Source organism: Colius striatus, chromosome 2, assembly GCF_028858725.1.
Source record: "Colius striatus isolate bColStr4 chromosome 2, bColStr4.1.hap1, whole genome shotgun sequence".
Lineage (NCBI taxonomy): Eukaryota > Metazoa > Chordata > Aves > Coliiformes > Coliidae > Colius > Colius striatus.
Window position 1 is genome coordinate 94,910,491 of NC_084760.1, and position 18,594 is coordinate 94,929,084.

The following is an 18,594-nucleotide window of genomic DNA, read 5'->3' on the forward strand; positions in this document are numbered from 1 at the left end:
TGATCCTTAGGAAAACATCCAGTTTCAATTTCACCCCATATGAGATCTTACCTTTTCTGTGCAGACTTAAAAGAGGATAAGGTCCTGGCTTTTTACATCATCCCAATGTAAAATAAAACATTGTCCCAAAGTTGGATAATCTTTCTTGTTCTGGAAGATGTTGGTAAAACAGTCTTGAAAGTCAGCTCATATGGTGTCTTACCCAATTCCAAATGTTCAGTGTCTTCTGTGCACGGGAAGGAAGGGCAAAGTGCCTGGTGAAGGAGTTGCCATCAAAGCAGCCAGAATTAAAGAAGTTATTAGTGGGCAAGAGCTCTTTGAACTGTTGGACAAAAAGATTGTGTCCATTAGAGGCAACAGGCAGCCTCCAGAGGTGCTGTATTTTAATTTGCTGCTTAAATACATTCAATATGAATTAACAATCCTTGCCATGCTTCATTTTGCACCCATGGAGTCACCTACCTCTCCCTTGAAGTACATGTTATCTGCAGGTCTGATAACCTGCACAGATTAGTGAAAGCTAGATAATTAGTGATTCTTACAGACTGGAATTTACACATTAATGCAGTGCTGAAATGTTTGGGTAGAGGGTAGGGTAGAGAACTGTGTTACTGCAAAATTGTTTTATTTAATGGAAAATTACTACTGGTTTTCCAATGACAAGTGATAAGCCTGTTGAGGATTGTTCTTTTTTAACTTCACAAAAATGCAAGTAGGAAACAGAGTCTTGAAAGCTCTGTTGTAGTTGGTAGTTTGGGCTGCTTTTTTTGTGCATCTATTTTTAGTTGTTAAGTAAATGTGAGTTTAAATTTTAATAATTATATAGTCATGGGAATGTGACAGCAAGAGCAAACAGAAGACTGATGTAATTGAAGATGAGTGATTTGTGTAGCTAATAATTAGATATTTTGTTAGTTTAACAGTGTGATTAAGGTATATCACATAGATAAAATACAAGTACCTGTAAAAAAGTGATTCTCTGGAGCTTATACCACCAACCCACCTAGCAACTATTTTGCTATACACTGTAAAAGGTGGAAAATGATTAGCTCTAATAGATTGAAGCCTGTCTGGAAAAATAATGCTTTAAGAAACAAATTCTAATTCTCTTTATTTCTGCTCCCTTGGTGAAGCTGAGACCAGCTTTGTGGAGTGGCATGTGGACTAACTGTGCTGTGAATCTTAACACCTGACTGTAGTTGCCTGGCAGTGTGCTCCACATGAACCAGACCAGACTAGCTCTCGTCTTTCAAGGCCTATGCTCTCCAATAAACCTATCTTTCTCTTTAAAGATTTCTCTGTAACTTGTCTGAGAGGAACTTGGTAAAAATAGCAAGCAACTTATCCAATCTCAGTACGGTCATTTTATGGAAGAAGATTGTATAGAAATATAGAAGAAATCTAACTGTGTCTACTTGTTAGAAAGGTTTATTTGACTTCCTTTCTTCTTAAGTTTATTGGTTTTGCGTTGCAAAGTTTAAATTAGTACCCAGTCTTAAGTAGTAGTGGCCAGACAGGAAAAGGAGTAAGAGGAAGAGTTTATTTGAGATCCCTGTAAACAAGATTTTCAGCACCATGTGTCCTTTTAACAGGGCAGCATGTTCAGAAAGTAAAAACAATTTTTCTTTGAGTCCCATTGTGCTCAGAGAGCTTCAGAAGTATTTTCTTGCTCGTGACCTTCTGAGCATGGACTGAGGAATTTTATTATGTTGGAAGAGGAAAATATGACTTAAGTGGAAGGCTAGGTGTGGATGTGACCTTCCTGAGGAAGAAAAAGAAGTCTACAGACCTAGGTTACCCCAGAAGGTGATATTCTGTTGCAACAAGTCAACATTCATATCCAGATGATAGTACATTGTTTCTTTCAACTGGCTTCTTTACCTATTTCAGTTTTGCTGGCTTGCTGGATTTTTATGAACTACACTGGGGCTCATCATTTTTAACCCCTACAAGTCAAAGCAGGATTCTCTTTCAGTCTTTGAGATCATAGAATCATTTTGTCTGTAAAAGACCTTTAAGATCATCAAGTCCAACCACTAATTCACACTGCCAAACCCATCACTAAACCATGTCCCTCAGCACCTCATCTACATGTCTTTTAAATATCTCCAATGATGGTGACTTCACCACCTCCCTGGACATCCTGTTCCAATGCTTAAAACCCTCTTGGTGAAAAAAGTATTCCTAATATCCAATCTAAACCTCCCTTGGTGCAACTTTGGACCATTTCCTCTTGTCCTATTACTTGTTACTTGGGAGATCAGTCCCCATCTTGCTACAACATCCTCTCAGATAGTTGTAGAGAGTGGTCGTATCTCCCCTGAGCCTCCTGCAAACTAAACAATTCCAATTCCCTCAGCCACTCCTCATAAGACTTGTTCTCCAGACCCTTCACCAGCTTCATTGCCCCCATCTTTCAGGTAGTAGGGGGCCCAAAACTGAACACAGTGCTCAAGGTGCTATATCCAGCCCATCCAGGTCCCTCTGTAGAACCTTCTTACCTTCAAGGAGATCTACACTCCCACCCAGCTTCATATTGTCTACAAATTTATTGATTGTGCACTTGATCCCCTCATCCAGATCTTTGATAAAGACATTAAATAGAACAGACCCCCAACACTGAGCCCTGGATTACACCACTGGTGTCTACCAACTGGATTTAAGATCCTTTGTTCTGTCTGATTCCTTTAGCAGCTCTGACTTCAATGACAGCCAAAGCAGATGAGAACCCTCTCATTCATTGCTGCAGTAAAAATAAGCTGTCTCATAGTCATACCAGCTAAGGCTAAGCGCTCTTCTTGTTTAGTAATTTCATCTTGTATTGCTCTGTTTCTCACTCACAGTCTTTTCAGATTTTCTTTCTAATAAGTTTCTTGGCATCAGGTTTCCCATCACAGAAGAAAAAGCAAAGTTAAGTTCTTGAAAATGTTTTGTATCCTGTTTGTCTCCTGGTATTCCTGAACTTTTTTCCTGTTCTACTTGAAGAAATGAGGACGCTCCATACAAGCTAGGTATATATCTGCCTACAAGCATCAATATAAGCTAGGCATATATGTAGGCATATATCTGCCTACACATCACCATGTATATATTATTTGGTTAAATATAGATCTCTCTATTTTTAGTTCTTACATCCAGCAAACCTAGTGTATGTTGCCCTGATGTGGTCCCATATTACTTTGTTAAAAACAGTGAGACTTCAACGTGCATATTGCTCCTCCTCTGCTCTATAGCATTAACGGTGTGTGCTGCTGTCCGCTTTACGAAATAGAGTTATTCTGCTGAAGGCAGTTCTGTTCATCTGAAACAAGGGGTTTTGGTGACAGTGTGTTCAGCATCCATGAGTTATTCTGCTGATGACTATTCTGTTCATCTGAAATATGGAGTTTTGGTGACAGTGCATGCAGAGTACCTGCGACAGATTTTGTACATGTATATATTCTGCATGGTTGCCTTTAATAATACTTTTGAATCTCGGTCTTTATTACTAGCTATTAAGTAACTTCCTGCGTAGCAGTTCTGCCACTGTAACTGAGTTTGGTTAACATGCTTATATTTCTCTAAATAATCTCATTCCACCTAAGTATGTCTTTTATACCAAATAGTAAGTATTCCTTTGTGAAGTGAGATAACAATGCATCATTTGTAACAGAGAAGTTAATGGGAACCTGAATGTAATAAGGGTTAGTGACCTGAAACTCCTCTTTTCCATAAGTACCTTGGTCTCAAGCAGCTTCAGATGTAATTATTTTAGCTAGGTAGAGAGAAATCAGTTCCATCAGAGGCAAAACATTACAAGTTATGAAATGAGATCTGTACGTACAGGCATGCTGTGATCATGCCACTGCATGGGGGATTGAGTACAGAGGAGATTAACGTTCAACCTTCGTTAATAATCTCTATCTTTATGATAAAAAGAAAAAAAAGTTATTATGAGCATTTCTAAAATAAAATAATGGTACGAAGACAGCTGCCTGAGTCTGGCTAATGGAAAACTGAGTTGTCTGTATGAGCCAGGGACAATATTTAGGTGGAATTCAGCACAGTTGCTGAAGGGATGAAGCTGCAGAATTTACACAAAATCAGCTTTCTGAGGTCTTTAGTTCAAGGAAGGTGTTTTTTATTTCCCTGCAAACAGAAGGGGATATAATACACTCAAAAACTAACATTTCTGTGCAATGAAGACCTAAGGATGGTTGACATAAGGAAAAGAGTTTGTCTCCACGGAGGCTGTACCAACAAATCTGGAGATGTATTTTCATTGTTTTTAGCTCTATATATTTCTTTTTGCAAATAAATCCCAGATATTATGGGGGAACAGGACCTGTCTTCTGTTAGGCTCAACGAAAAACATAAGTAAACAAAAAGAACCAACTGAACAGACAACCCAGGATGATAAGACAAAACTTAAATACTGACTACACTGAAGTAAAACCCAGGATTCAAAGATCCTGAGGAATGGGAAATATTACATCCCAGAAGCTTTGCTGTTATTCTGTTCCTGACAGATTGAACCAAGCTGGAATATATTTGGTCCCATCTTTCAAGGAACTGTTCATCTGGATTCAAATTTCATAGATTGGGCTAAAGAAACAAAGGAAAAGCTTATTTGTTATGCCTTTGGTGCCGTTTCTTATCTGTGACTCTCAAATATTCTACCAGTAGTCACCCTTGAGTGGTTTTTGAACTTATGTAAAACTTGTATCCTTCAGACAGCCAAGCTCATGTTCCCCAAAGGAGAGGTTTGATTTAGGTTTGGTGGTTTTTTTTTTTTTTTTGTCCGCCTGGCACAGCATTTCCCATCTGACTCAGATTTAAAAAATAAAAAAGGCCTTTGTATGAGTTGTATTCACAGCTCAGCTGACACTCAGCTCTGCAGGATGTAACTCGTACTTCCCAATTGTCATACATCTAAGGAACTTCTTTCTAGCTGTGCTTCTGGGGTCAGGTTAGGGCAAAAGAAGAGACAGATAAGAAGTAATTTTCACTGGTCCTCAAGTGATGATTTTTCCAATATCCAAGCTGTTAAAGCCTTTTCTAGCAGCCATATTTTCATTCCTGTGTAGAACTCTAGCTTACAAACACAGACTTATCTGATGAGGATTTGGATTCCATGTGAGGCAGTTGCTGGGATTTGTTAAGCAACAAAGTCATGACAAGCTTGCCATCACTAATTTTACTGCTCCCATACAGTTGCCATCAGGAACACTCTTTTGTGTCCATCCACCACAGCATCTGTGTTTGCATTGACTATGGTGCTGAATGGAGTTCAGTCTAGTTGGCAGCAGGTCACCAGTGGTGTTCCCCAGGGCTCACTGCTGGAGCCTGTTTTTTTTAACATCTTTATCAGTGATCTGGGTGAGGGGATTGGGTGCACCCTCAGTAAATTTGCAGATGACATGAAGCTGAGCGGGAGCATAGACACTCTTGAGGGCAGGAAGACTGTTTAGAGGGACCTGGACAGGCTGGAGCAATGGGCCAAGGCCAGCTGTGTGAGGTTCAACAAAGCCAAGCACCAGGTCCTGCACTTGGGCCACAACAACCCCATGCAATGCTGCAGGTCTGGAGCAGAGTGGCTGGAAAGCTGCCTGGCAGAAAAGGACCTGGGAGTGTTGGTTGACAGTGGCTAAATATGAGCCAACAGTGTGCCCAGGTGGCTAAGAAGGCCAATGGCATCCTGGCTTGTATCAGAAATAGTGTGACCAGCAGGACCAGGGAAGTGATTGTTGCCCTATATTCAGCACTGGTGAGGCTGCACCTCAAGTACTGTGTTCAATTTTGGACCCCTCACTACAAGAGAGATGCTCTGGAATGTGTCCAGAGACAGGCAATGAAGCTGATGACGGGTGTAGAGAACAAGTCTTGGGAGGGGCATTGGTGTTGTTTAGTTTGTTAGGTTAGTGGTTGGACTCAATGATCTTAAAGGTCTATCATAACGATTCTATGACTGTGTCTGCACAGTGCTGTGGACCAGTACTGGATGTGCAGTCTGCATACCCTACTTTGATCTGTGCGAAAGTATCAGTGAAATGTCACCTCCAGCATTACACTGAGTCACTGTAGTAACATTTGCTTCTAGTCCCTCAGTATCAGCTTCCACCAAAGTTAAAGGGAGTTGTTTCATTGATTTCAGGGATCAAACAAAAAGGAAAAAAAAAAAAAGGAGGGAGCAAGGGAACAAAGTTTGAGGTTTTTTTCTGTCTCACTGATGTGTGACATTTCCATCTTTAGTTTTGATTAAATTTCCCTTAATTAGCCCATTAAGTTAAAACCACCAAAGCTAATGATTGAAATGTTTAACTGATGATCTTCTTTCAGTGGAATTTGAAAGACATCGTATTTCTACATTAATAGTGCCATTAAACTGGAAAAGGGAAAAGAGAAACTATTTGTTTCAGAAATGCTGGTCTCAAGAGAAGGTTTGAACCAAAACTACATTTATGTTAGGAAAAAAAAATCAGATTAATAAGCAGCCAGGGTGGCACTGATGGTCCTAAGAGTGCTTAACATTCACATGATTTTTGTATTTTGGAGGTGTCCTGGTTTCAGCTGGGACAGAGTTCATTTTTGTCCTGGTATCTGATACAGTACTCTGTTTTGGATTTTGTGCAAGAATAACATTGGTAACATATGATGGTTTAGTGCTGAGTAGGGCTTATCCTAATTCAAGGACTTTTCAATTTTCCAGACTCTGCCAGTGAGGAGGTGCACAAGAAGCCATGAGGGAGCTTGGCCAGGACAGCTGACTTGAATTAGCCAAAGAGCTATTCCATACCATGGAACATCATGCCCAGTATTGAAACTAGAGGGGCTGGCCAGGAGGGGCAAACTGCTGCTTGGGGATGGTCTGGGCACTGGTCAGCAAGTAGGGAGCAATGGCATTGTGCATCACTGTCTGTCTTGGGATTTATTTCTCTCTCTTTTTCTCTCTCAAAAAGAGAGGGAAACTAAATGTATTCTTATTGTTATATTTTAGTTTAGTTTAGTTATTACAGCGTTCTTAACCCACAAGCTTTGCTCTTTCTTTCCTGATTCTCCACATCATCGCACTGTGACTGGGCAGGAGTGAGCAAGAGCTACGTGGTGCTTAGATGTTGTCTGGGACTAAAGCATGACAGCAGGAATTTCTGTCAGTTTTCATTCCTGGTGAACCTCAGGAAACTTCTCAAGAGTTCTGATCTCAATGCTCCTGCAGGTGAAATCAGAAAGGCTCTCTCTTATCTGGAATGAACTCTGCAAATAAAAGTAAAAAGCAACCTACTGTGTTCTTTTATGAGCACATTAGATGGCATTCCATTCAGTGACAGAAATACTGGTTTGTATCATGCCTTCCTGCTCTTAGGGGCTGAACATTTGGTAATTGTCATAAGAACAAGCCTTTATTGTCTGAAGAAGCATAACAAGAACAGTGCATCAAAGGATAACACCTCGAGGCATGAAGCTTAGGTTCTGCCAAGAAAAGTGCTTGAAGCTATTTTCAGAAGTGTTTAGTTGCCTGGAGGTAAAAAGAAGGTGCATAGTAGTCTTTGCAGAAGTAATATCATTTCTTTTATGCAACCTAAGCTAAGGTCTGCAGAAGTGGAGGGAAAAGCTGACATGAAGGAACTGCTTATTTGTCCTTGTATATCATTTGTATATCAGCCACAGTTTATCTCTTTAGAAAAGTAAATACACATCAAAATGTCTGCATCTCCAGGTGGCATTTAGTGTGCACCCCCAGGAAACAGAACAAAGTTCAGATGCATCAGAGACTCATTTCCAGTAGTTTCTTCAATGTAGCACAGAGGTTCATTGTGTGCAGGGCATTGATTCTCAGACACAGCCAACTGAAAGACATGAACCTGAATCCATTTTCCACCAGCACACAGCAAGGAGGGAGAAACTTCTGCTGAGCTACAGCCTGTAGTTTACTGCCCAAGGTAGATGCTGGTTCTCATGACAGACCAGAATGTGACTGTAGTAGTAATTCAGGAGCTGTTTCACATACAGCAAAATCATCTCTGCTGCTGGCACAGTCACTTATGCAAAAAAGTAGACCAGAGCCTACTTTGTCTGTCCAACAGCTTTTGTTTAACATTCACATACCATGTCTCGAACTGAACAGCTTATGTTTATGCAAGAGATTGCAAGTTCATTTGAAGTGTTGTAGGATGTCAGCTGTGGAGCAAACAGTGAAAGGAGACAGGAGGAAGATAGACAATATAGTTGGAAGCTAGATTAATATCCAAGGATTTTATATTCCTTCCAGTTGTCCTCCTAGACATACCCACAATGATTTTCAGGTATATCGACGAAGAACTGAAGCAATATTAAACTGCAGTTACACTTCATATGGATTGGGAGGGCAAAAAATACACTTTCATGATCTCCAGATTTGTTTGGATGGAGCTGCTGCCTTTTAAGCTGATAAAGACAGATCATTTAGCAAGGAAAATTATGTCTTGCTGTTTGGAGTTTCCTTTGATGCTAGGATTACCCTTCCTTCACTATATCCACTGTTCTGTGTGTCAGTCATCCGCATTTTCATAGCAACTGCTCCTGTGTCTTTAGAACTTAAAAAGTCTATTTTGGAAAGGTCTCTCCATATGTCCAATGCATATCTCCAAGGAGCAAGACATTTTCGTTTTGAAGCATCATTGTTTTGCTTTAACAGAAATAAAGAAGAAAGAACACAGTAACTATATCAACTCTTTTCCGTTCTGAGCAGACGACGTTGTGTTCTAAACCCTTTTCACCTTTCATGAGCTTCCAAGAGTTTTTTCTGTTTGAAGTTTTTACTTTGGTTGGGTCAGCTTTTTTGACTGTGTCCTCATCTGTAGCTTAACAAGAGCAGCAATTGCAGAAGACAGCAACACATCAATCTAGATATCCTCAAAAGGCAAATACACCCCTGGGGTCTGTTTTAGCTTATGCCAGACCTCACTGCCGTCTCCGGTGGTAAAAGCTGCACTGTGTTTGAGAACAATGTGGAGGTTGGTCATGTTAGTTGACAGAATCAGGAAACTGAAACAGTCAAAACCTCCATTCAAGACACAGGAACATGCTGTCCCAAAGTAAAGATACAATTTTGTTTTGTGAGGTTGATTTGTGGGTAAAGGAGAAGTGGATTTTAAAAACAATAGAAGGCAACAAGACTAATGTAAGAATACTGATAGCAGGCAAAATGCTGAAAGAAAATATTTTAGAACCAGTACTGAGCATGAAGACCTAGAGTCTGTAAGAAGAAAATAATTCTGCCGGTGTTCAGATTCCTGCTGCAGTGAAGGGATGAGATTTCTACAGCCCTTCTAAATAAACAGAGCTGCTCCTCAAAAATACCTTTTTCTATCATCAGTTTCTTGGCTAAACTGGAACACCTGCAAAAATTCACATTCTGGCTAAACGCTTATATGTAAAAGAGCAGGAACCATCAGCGACAGACCTACATCAGAGAGACCCATGAATGGCTTAACTTCTGCTGCTGTAAGACAAAAGACTGAGGTTTAAACATCATTTCATATTCTCTTGCAGCTTGTTCTACAGCATATGATAGTTTCACATTTTTATAGTCTTCGTGCCACCTCTAAGCATTGTATCTGACTTCTGGGCCATGGTTTTAGAAATTGTTCCCCTTCCTAAGCAGAGTATTGTGATTTTATGTGGTAAATAATGCAGCAGAAGAGTATGAACTTTCTAAGCTAAGGAAAAAAAATGTAAATCCGTAAGTGCACTAAATGAATGCATGGTCATTATACTATTGAATTTGAAGTATTTGGTTGGGGGTTGTTTTTGCTCTTCCTGTTGACTGAGGGTGAATTTACAATGAACTTTCTACTGGTAAGATAGGAGTGGCAGAACTTCCTTGCAAAAGTCCCCTGAGATCATTGAAGTCATTTAAAGCAAACCTGCTCAGCTTCCACAAGGAGATGAGTACTGCTCTTCCTACGGACTACCCAAAGTCAGTTCCTCTCTTTTGTGACTGCCAGGACTGTTAGATATCCTTTGCTTTCTAGAGAGTGGATCAACACCCAATACTTTCTGAATTGGTTTAAGCCTTTCATTGCCAGTTCCTTTCAGAAACTCCACAGTACTTCAGGAGCTCCAGACAACACTTGTGAGGGAAAAAAAAAAAATTACTCATGGATCTGAAGGGTTTTTTTGTGCCAGAAGCCAGGGGACTTCATTTTCTGCCCTGACACCCATACGTGCACGTATTTGCACATGCTTCACATTGTATGACTCTGGAGGGAAGAGGGACTGTATTCTTTTTTCTATCTACCTATATTTACGTACAGCTCCCTTCCTCAGATCATCTTTGCTTGTTAGGGGTAAGGATGCTTTCTCTGTCAATTTAATATTTTTATATGTGAAAAGAAAAGGTTTTTTTGCCCCCTTTCTAAAACTACTTTATTTGCAGAGAGCTTTGAGTTTTATCTCTTTAACAGAATTTAATCCCTGTTCTTCCAGGTTTTGGTTTCAGATCATTGCCTCATGGGAAGAAGGATCTAATGCCATTATTGCATTTGACAATATCTCTCTTAGTCTGGACTGTTATTTAACAAGTAAGTTTTCCTTTTATCTGCAAGTGATTTGTCTTTTATTTGCCACATAATTGAAATTCGGAAAGGAATTGAAACTGTGGGGAAGGTATTGCATGTTGTTATCTTCAAAAGACTCTTGAAATTTAAAGATATGTTTCAGAAATAACTGTGCTTAGGTGGAGGAGACTGTTCAGATGCATACCTTGTTAGTGGAGCTGACCAGTGAATGGCTTCTGAGTTTGGCAGTAAATGGACAGTGAGACATATGGTGTGGGAGAGTCAGCTTCCAGCTGAGACGGTAGCATCACCTATCCACCCAGACTGATGCAGAACCCAGTCTGTGATTATAGAATTCCACATGACCTGGTTAGCTGTGTGACAGTTATCAAAATGAATGACAGCTGGACCCTGGCTAGGAAAAGAGAGGCATCATGTGATTGACACTAACTTTGCAATAACATTGGGAACAATACTCCAGTTAAATTAGAATGAGGTTATTTTGTTTGGACTGACATGCATTTAAGTCTGAGTCAGAAACTAGGATCTTCACACTCTCCTACTCTTGGGAAAAATTTGGATTCTGATCCACACTTTGTGATTGACTGGCCTCTAGAATATGGCCAGTCTATACCTCTGCTGCCAGACTTTAGCCCATTTAGATTTTTATTGAACGTTTGTGTCTGGCTCATCTTTCATAATCTCTTGCCTAGTGAATCACTTGATTGGTAAATGTGTTCAACAATGTGTTGCTTTATACCTCAGACCAACAGCTTACATGAGGATGGGAGGATTGCTGCTCTGAACACATGAAACTTCTATCTTGGGTTGAGCAGTGGAACTTAAGTGTGTTCTTTCATCTCCTAGGCTTGAAGCTACAACCTCTGTAGCCCTGTTCAGACTGCAAAACTTGAAGCTACTTCCTCATCCAACAGTAGTCAAAATGTTTCATCTGCTTTGTATTATGTTAATTTGCATTGGCTGGGGTATGACTCTTTCCATTTATGCAGTATAAATCTTGGTTTCTGTGCATAAGTGCAATTTACCTCAGGTTCCAGTATTTTAGAGATCTTAAAATTATGTTGTAATTAAAAAGGATCACACATACTTTTACTGGCTAACAGTTGCTGAAGATTATATTCTGTATTTCTGCTTTATGTCTTCATTTCACTTGCTGTTCTGCCCAGCACTCATTCCTGTTTATTTTCTTTTTGTTAAAGTTCTCATAAAAGAAATGGAAAGTCAAGCTGCCCCTTCCTTTTAATAGCGTTATGTCCTGTGACTGGCAGGCCCTTATTCTCAGCAGAGATGCCTGCAGCCCTTATTTTAGCTTCGGTTTTGGATTACATACTGACTCAATCACCCTCAGTGATAAACCAATCTGTGACTTCTTGTTTTTCTAGTCAGTGGAGAGAAGACACCTCGAGGTACCGCTCCAGACTCAAGCAATTTGCTCACTAGCAGAGGTGGCCAGAAGAAGTTTGGATGGGAACAAAAACTTCTAGGAAATCTCCAACTCAACACTGCCCCCATTTCTGGTCCAGCAGGTAACCGTCTGGTCTAAGTACTTGCAGACAGCAGAAATTTCCAGCTAATATAGATTTCAGTCAGATGTGGCTAAATGCAGTCTGATTACTTTTTTTTTTTATACGAAGGCTTTGTTCAGGGCTTTTCTCAAGTCCCTTACAAAGAAAACAAAACAAACTCTAGAAAGCAATTACTTTTAGCTGTTAACTATAACTTGGGCTCTTCAAGATGGTGAAAGAAAGAACCAAAGGCAGCTTCTTTTTGAAGTAAAAAGAGCTTTTAAACTCTAAGATAGATTTGTTTGTTGTTGTGGTCATATAAAAATAGGCAGGAATCAAAGCAAAGTGTCCAAATTGACTGAGTCCAGCATGTGGTAATCTGAACACAGATCTCTAGCTAATATAAGCTCAGTTCAAAATAACATAGCTTTGCATTTTCTGTAATATTTTCATTGCCCAATTGAGAGAGTACAACGTTGGAATCTGTTTTAAAAACTTGACTTTTAGTTAGTTAGAAATGTCAATCTTGCATAATCACTGTTATTTCATTCTCCCCTGTACCCTGTACTTTCTTTAACTGTAGTAGTATGGGCCAAATAGATGCAAGATTTTTCTTCCCTCCTGATAACATCACTGTCACCCAAACATTTGTTTCTTCCTTCTCCCAGGCTCTTCCACACATTCACAATATCTCTCTTAGGCTCTACACATGCGTTTCTATTTCAATCTACTTCCTTTCCTCCACCTTGCTAGCTTCTCTTCCTGATTTGACTCATATGGCCACAACCTCTTGCCTACCTAGGGGACCAAGGCTGACCATGGTAATGAGGGGTAACTACAGGAGAGACAAGCACTTATTATGACTGCCACCTTCAGCACCATGGGCAGCTATTTTTCTTCACCTAGGGCTACATAGTTACCTGCTGATTTGAAATACCACCCCTCTTAAAGTACAGAACAGCAGCGTGGTTAGTATATGCCTCCTTTACTTTGTAAGCCTGGGGATTTGTTCCTGCTCTCCCACTCCTCCATCTTAGAAAGTCTGCTTTGACTATATTCTATTCTAGGTTATGTTTCACTTTGCTACCTGCAGTGTACTGTTGAAATACATGAACTAATGGTGTTAGCTCTGATACCAACAGCAGTCCATGCAGTATAGTCAAAAGCTGCACAAAGCCTTCAAAACCTGCCTTGTATGGATATGTTAGCCCACCTCGTGCTGCCACAGCAGGGCAGCTGCTGGTACCTGAACTCTCTTGTGAAGTGAGCTCTGGCAGCAGAGGCTGGTGGTAAAGTCTGTGGTGTTGGCCAAGTGGAGTTTGTTTATATTTTACGTAGAGACCGTCATACAGAAAGAAAAGTGCAGGAGCACTGACAGGGGTCTCAGGAGAATGAGACAAAGAGAATGAGCCTATATGAGACGATGCTGGCCTGGGTGGACCTGTGCTTTAGCTAGAAAGATTGCGTCTAGCTCTGTTGCAGATGTTGTGTGTGAGCTTGGGCTAGTCACCAAGGTATAATTTCCAAATCAATCTTTACATCCTCTTTGAAGATCCTTTGAAGTGTTCCTTTCGATATCTATATCTCTGTTGCCTGCCTGAAAGTGGAGCCTCCTTTCAGTTTTAAGTGCTTTCAGCATTGCTCTTAGGTCAGTGATCATATGGTAGGATCTGTACACAGTTGTAGATTATGGACTTCTGGCTGACTTTTCATAGGAATGTCAATGCCTAGGTTGTGATGTAGTTCCCTGAGGCAGTTTTACATTTCCTTCCAGGGTACCTGCTGTTTTAGTAACAAAAAAGCCATTAGAGGTGAAATTCAGATTAGAGAACGACCTGGGGTTTGAATGCAAAGTTAATGTAAGGCGGTTGTGTGAATATTACACCAGAAATCTTGTGACTACGGGTTTCTTCAAGAATGTTCTTATTTCCTACTTCTCACTAGACTTGAAATGATGGAACATCTTCTAGCTCTTCTACTCCCTGTCCTATTTGAGAAATCAATTTGAAGAAATGCTTGTATAGTAGAAATAATGGGAGCCAGATTCCATGGGAGTAGGAGGTCATCAAGGTACTTTGAGCAATTCAAATTATTTGTTATGACCTTGAGGTGAAAATTTAAGGCAGTTCCTGTGGCCAGCTTGCCTAATTTCTGGTCTTGATCCTTGGTCCTGTTCATGTTCTTTCTAAAATTTTCTCCAGTCCTTTGAGGTAGTAGCTTTCTCCCTTTTGTGCCCTCAGTTTAGATACCAGAGAAGCTAAGACGCAGCTTCTTGTGATGGGAAGTCAGTACATTTCTGAGGGTCTCCACAGCATCAAATCACCTTTTTCCTTTGTGTTTTCAAGTCCTCACTCTCAGTAAACACTGCAGCTGCTTGTTTAGTCTCTGGGCTATACATTTTACCCAGCTTTAATCTTGTTTCTTTCTTCACCCTGTAATGCATTTAAGAAACCTCAGGCTGAGTCTGTCAAGGCTTTTGCTTTGATGGCCACATATTCACTATTGCACAAGTGAACCAACAGCATCAGCACTACCCTGAAGTCCCAAAGACTGCATTGACCAATATGAGCTCAACCCAAAGTAATTACAGATAATGTGATCTTTTGCTTGTGTGATGGATCACATGCTATAATATTTCTTAAGAAATCATATTAAAACAAAGAACTGTGCTTCTATAGCTGAGGAGACAGCAGGATAATAAAATGCCCTCCCCAAGTCTCCAAGCCAGCTCAGCCTACACAGTAGGAAGTACAATCTGAAAGACACGTACCGCTTTGCGTGATAGTAAATCCAGAGAAGTTCCATTGCTTCCAAGGATGTGAGCCTCAATTTGCTCCTTTATAACTGAGAAGAACCACTTACATGCACCTGCTGTTTTTGTCTGTGAATGAAAATCCATTCTCAGCAGAAGATAAACTCACCATCCCAATCTCTTCCTCGTTTCTCAGGCCCTATACTCAGTGAATTATTTCTTCAGTCTTACTATTGCATATCACAGCTTGGCATGCCTCCAGGATATGTACTTCAAAATAGAATATGTAACCTTCAAAATACACAGCACAGCCACATTGTGTAAGATCCTAAAGCTTCCAGAAATCTATTGACCACTGTCATGTGTCACACATGGGATGATGAATGTACTGCATATAGCAAGATACCAAATTGCTATAAGGGATGTGGTGGTGTTGCTCTGTCAAATTTCTTGATGATGACCAGCATCATACAGAAAAATTCCTGTAGGTTTCAAGTCACACAGCTACTTGCAGTGCAAGGTAGCCAATAGATAGATGATCACAGAGCAATACGAATGCTCTCCTTTCCAATTAATTAATGACATATTATTTGCTGAAATGCCAGCTTCGTGCTGAAAGGTTGCAGGTGAAACTTGATTCTAGAAGAAGCCTCTCAAAAAGTTGTAAGAAAGCCTGAATATAACAAATGATTGAAGCAACTTTAGTGGAAGTAAGGGTTTTGATTGAAATGGTTAAGTCTGTACAAAAGGCTGTGTGCTGTTTATTTTGATGTAAACCAAGCTTACTTTGGCTTTGTTTCTCAATTGATTAGGCATTAGTTTAAGTAAAGCTGAAAGCTACTCAAACCATAACACCTCTCTACAGGGAGTTTAACTACCAATTAAAAAGACAATTCATATCAAACCAATGCAATTTCCTTTTATAGACAAGGCTGGAATATGAGAAATTCAGGCATATAAAGATACAGTGAGCAATAATGAGGAGCTCTAGGTAAAAAATTACTATCATGGAAACTGGAGGAGACAAAATAGGATTCTCAGTAGGCAAAGGGAGATAACAAGACACAGAGCAATCAAGCTTTAATTAAAGATTTCTGGTGCATCTGAATAGGCTGTAAATACCATGAGGATAGCCTCTTTTTTGATGTTGCAGCTTCTCATGTGTCCTACTGACAACTTACTCATGTCAGGGCGCACAGTCCAAAAATGGCTTGCTGTGAGATATACAAAAAGATTAACCTTTTTTCTCCCCAAATCTTGCATTGTTTTGTCCCATCTGATTTGCATATCCACCAGCCATTTGCAGACGGAGTTTCTTGCATGGAAACTGTAATGAAATAATTTTCTCCTCGAGACTGGATTACTGTTTTCCTTCAGCTCTGGTCTCTTCACCACAACACTTAGTGGTTGCACAGATTTGTCTTTTGCATCAGGGAGAGCCCTCTTACGAGTACTTACATGGCTCTTTCTCGGAAGAACTCTGAGTCACTTTAGTTAATCAGATGAAGGAGCTGAAAGGAACAGTGAAGCAAGTATTAAGTAAAAGAAAATTACATTTCATTGCTCTTTGTGTGCAATTATACTAACTGAACTGTTGGCATAATTCAATAAAGGTATCTACAGAATTGTATTTTTGTATTAAGCATCAATTAACGCAGTGAATAACAGCGCAATGCCCTCCCCCAAACAAATATATTATCCTGAACAGTGGTAGAAAATGTTCAGAGATGGATGGTGGGATCTCAGATTATGTAGGCATAAATTTCTTTATTAAAGTAGTTGCACTTGCTTTCTCTGTAGGATTGAAAATAGGAAAGAGGTAATATTAAAAAATCAACATACAACCAGACCCAAGTATAGCAAAGTTGAATTGGTATAACTGCTCTCCAGTGTCAATCAGATGATTGAAATAAACAGGGCAATTCCCACATTTTAGATGTAAATCTCAAAGCTGCCCACTGTTAACAATAGTAGTTTAAATCGTACAGGAACTGTTATGAATCTCAGGAAAGATTTTGAAATCATTTTCCCACCTTGATCATTGCTATCTAACATGCTTTTCTGTTATCTTTTGTAACTGTGAACAAAAAATTCCGAAAAGTTTGTTGTATGTCTCACTTGACACCCTTTGTGGAAGCATCCTGCTCTCTCTTTAAGTGAAACAGAAAAGGGAAAAGAAATCAGTTTCCTTCATGCCGCTTTGTTAGTTTCAGGATCCAGAGGTAATAAAGCCATTCTCATTGCTGTTCAAAATCAGCAATGCCCTTGCTTTATTCTACTGACCAGGGATCATTTTCTACAAAGATGCCATCCAGAGGGATCTTGACAGGCTGGGGAAGTGTGCCCATGCAAACTTCACAAAGTTCAACAGGGCCAAGTGCAAAGACCTGCACATGAGTTGAGACAATCTCAAGCACAAATACAGGCTGGGTGGAGAAGGAATTGAGAGTAGCCCCGTGGAGAATGACTTGGGAGTATTGGCTGATGAAAAGCTCAGCATGACCTAGCAGTGTGTGTGTGTGGCCCAGAAAGCAAATCATATCCTGGGCTGCATCAAAAGAAGCAGATTGAGGGAGGTGATTCTCCCCTTCTACTACCCTCTCCTGAGACCCCCGGTGGAGTATATACAGACGGGAGCAGTCTTCCAGTGCTGAAAGGGGCCTATGAGAAAGCTGGAGAGGGACTTTTTACAAGGGCCTGTGGTGAAAGGGCAAAGGGTAATGGCTGCAAACTGACAGGAGGGTAGATTATACTAGCACTGGCACAGGTTGCCCAGAGAGGCTGTGGATGCCCCATCACTGGAAGTGTTCAAGGCCAGGTTGGATGGGGCTTGAAGCAACATTGTCTAGTGGAAGATGTCCCTGCCCATGGCAGGAGGATTGGAATAAGATGGTCTTTAAGGTCACTTCCACCTCAAAGTGTTTTATGATTCTGTGATTCCATGATAGTGTTCCCTTTACATGGAGACTTAAGAAAAATCTAAAGCATTAATCAAGCTTTGTTACACATGTCACAGTTCAGGGTTTGTGTGGGCCCAACCTAGTGCTGCCATTTGCCATCACTTTCAGCCCCCCGCCCTGCACTATTCATCTCTGGCAAACTTAATCCTGGGAAAAATAATAATCTCAAATTACTGCTCACAGAATGCTGTTACACAACAGAACCAAAAGAAAAATTGACAAATTTTTACTTCCTTACCTCACTGAACATGGTTTTTGTATATCCTTGTAGTATATTTTGCCTTCAGACTTTCAGCAAAGACCAGCCTTGGAGTTACTGGTAATGCATAACTGAGATTGCTCATGCACCAAGTAGAAGGTATATCTCTCCACACTTACTGTGGTGCCAATGGCAGCCAAGTGTTAGTGAAGATTAAGATGAGCAGTTTCCCATAAGCCTCTGATTTTCTATATTGACCAAATATTGTAAGCCAGTCAATGTTTTTTACAAATAGATGAAACCATGCTTGTTCATGGTATCAGTTTTGATAACATCTGCCCTTGAGGAAGAAGTAGAATGAAATCCCTGAGGAATAACTAAGAAGTAATCGACCCCAGAAGTTTAACCACTGAGATTCTTATGCCTCTGAAGCATGAGACCTTATAGCCCTTATTAATGTCTTTTGAACTCTACTGGAAGTAGAAATCTACTTGGAGTAGGAACCTCTTGGCCTGAATAAAGGTTGTAGCAACAAGTTCCATGCTAATTTTCTCAAAACCGATCTCAAGTTTTGGTTTGGAACAAGTTGAACCTTGATTCAAACCTACTTAATTTAACAAATGACAGTTAATACATTTAG

At 40.2% G+C, this 18,594-nt stretch overlaps 1 protein-coding gene across 1 annotated transcript in view; it reads left to right on the forward strand.

The window, feature by feature from the left end:
* ALK (ALK receptor tyrosine kinase) overlaps positions 1-18,594 on the forward strand; it is a 321,490-nt gene that overhangs the window by 266,240 nt on the left and 36,656 nt on the right. The window contains exons 10-11 of the mRNA XM_061989641.1: positions 10,447-10,541; positions 11,921-12,064. Of these exons, the coding sequence (XP_061845625.1) occupies positions 10,447-10,541; positions 11,921-12,064 (239 nt within the window). The remainder of the gene's footprint in view (positions 1-10,446; positions 10,542-11,920; positions 12,065-18,594) is intronic.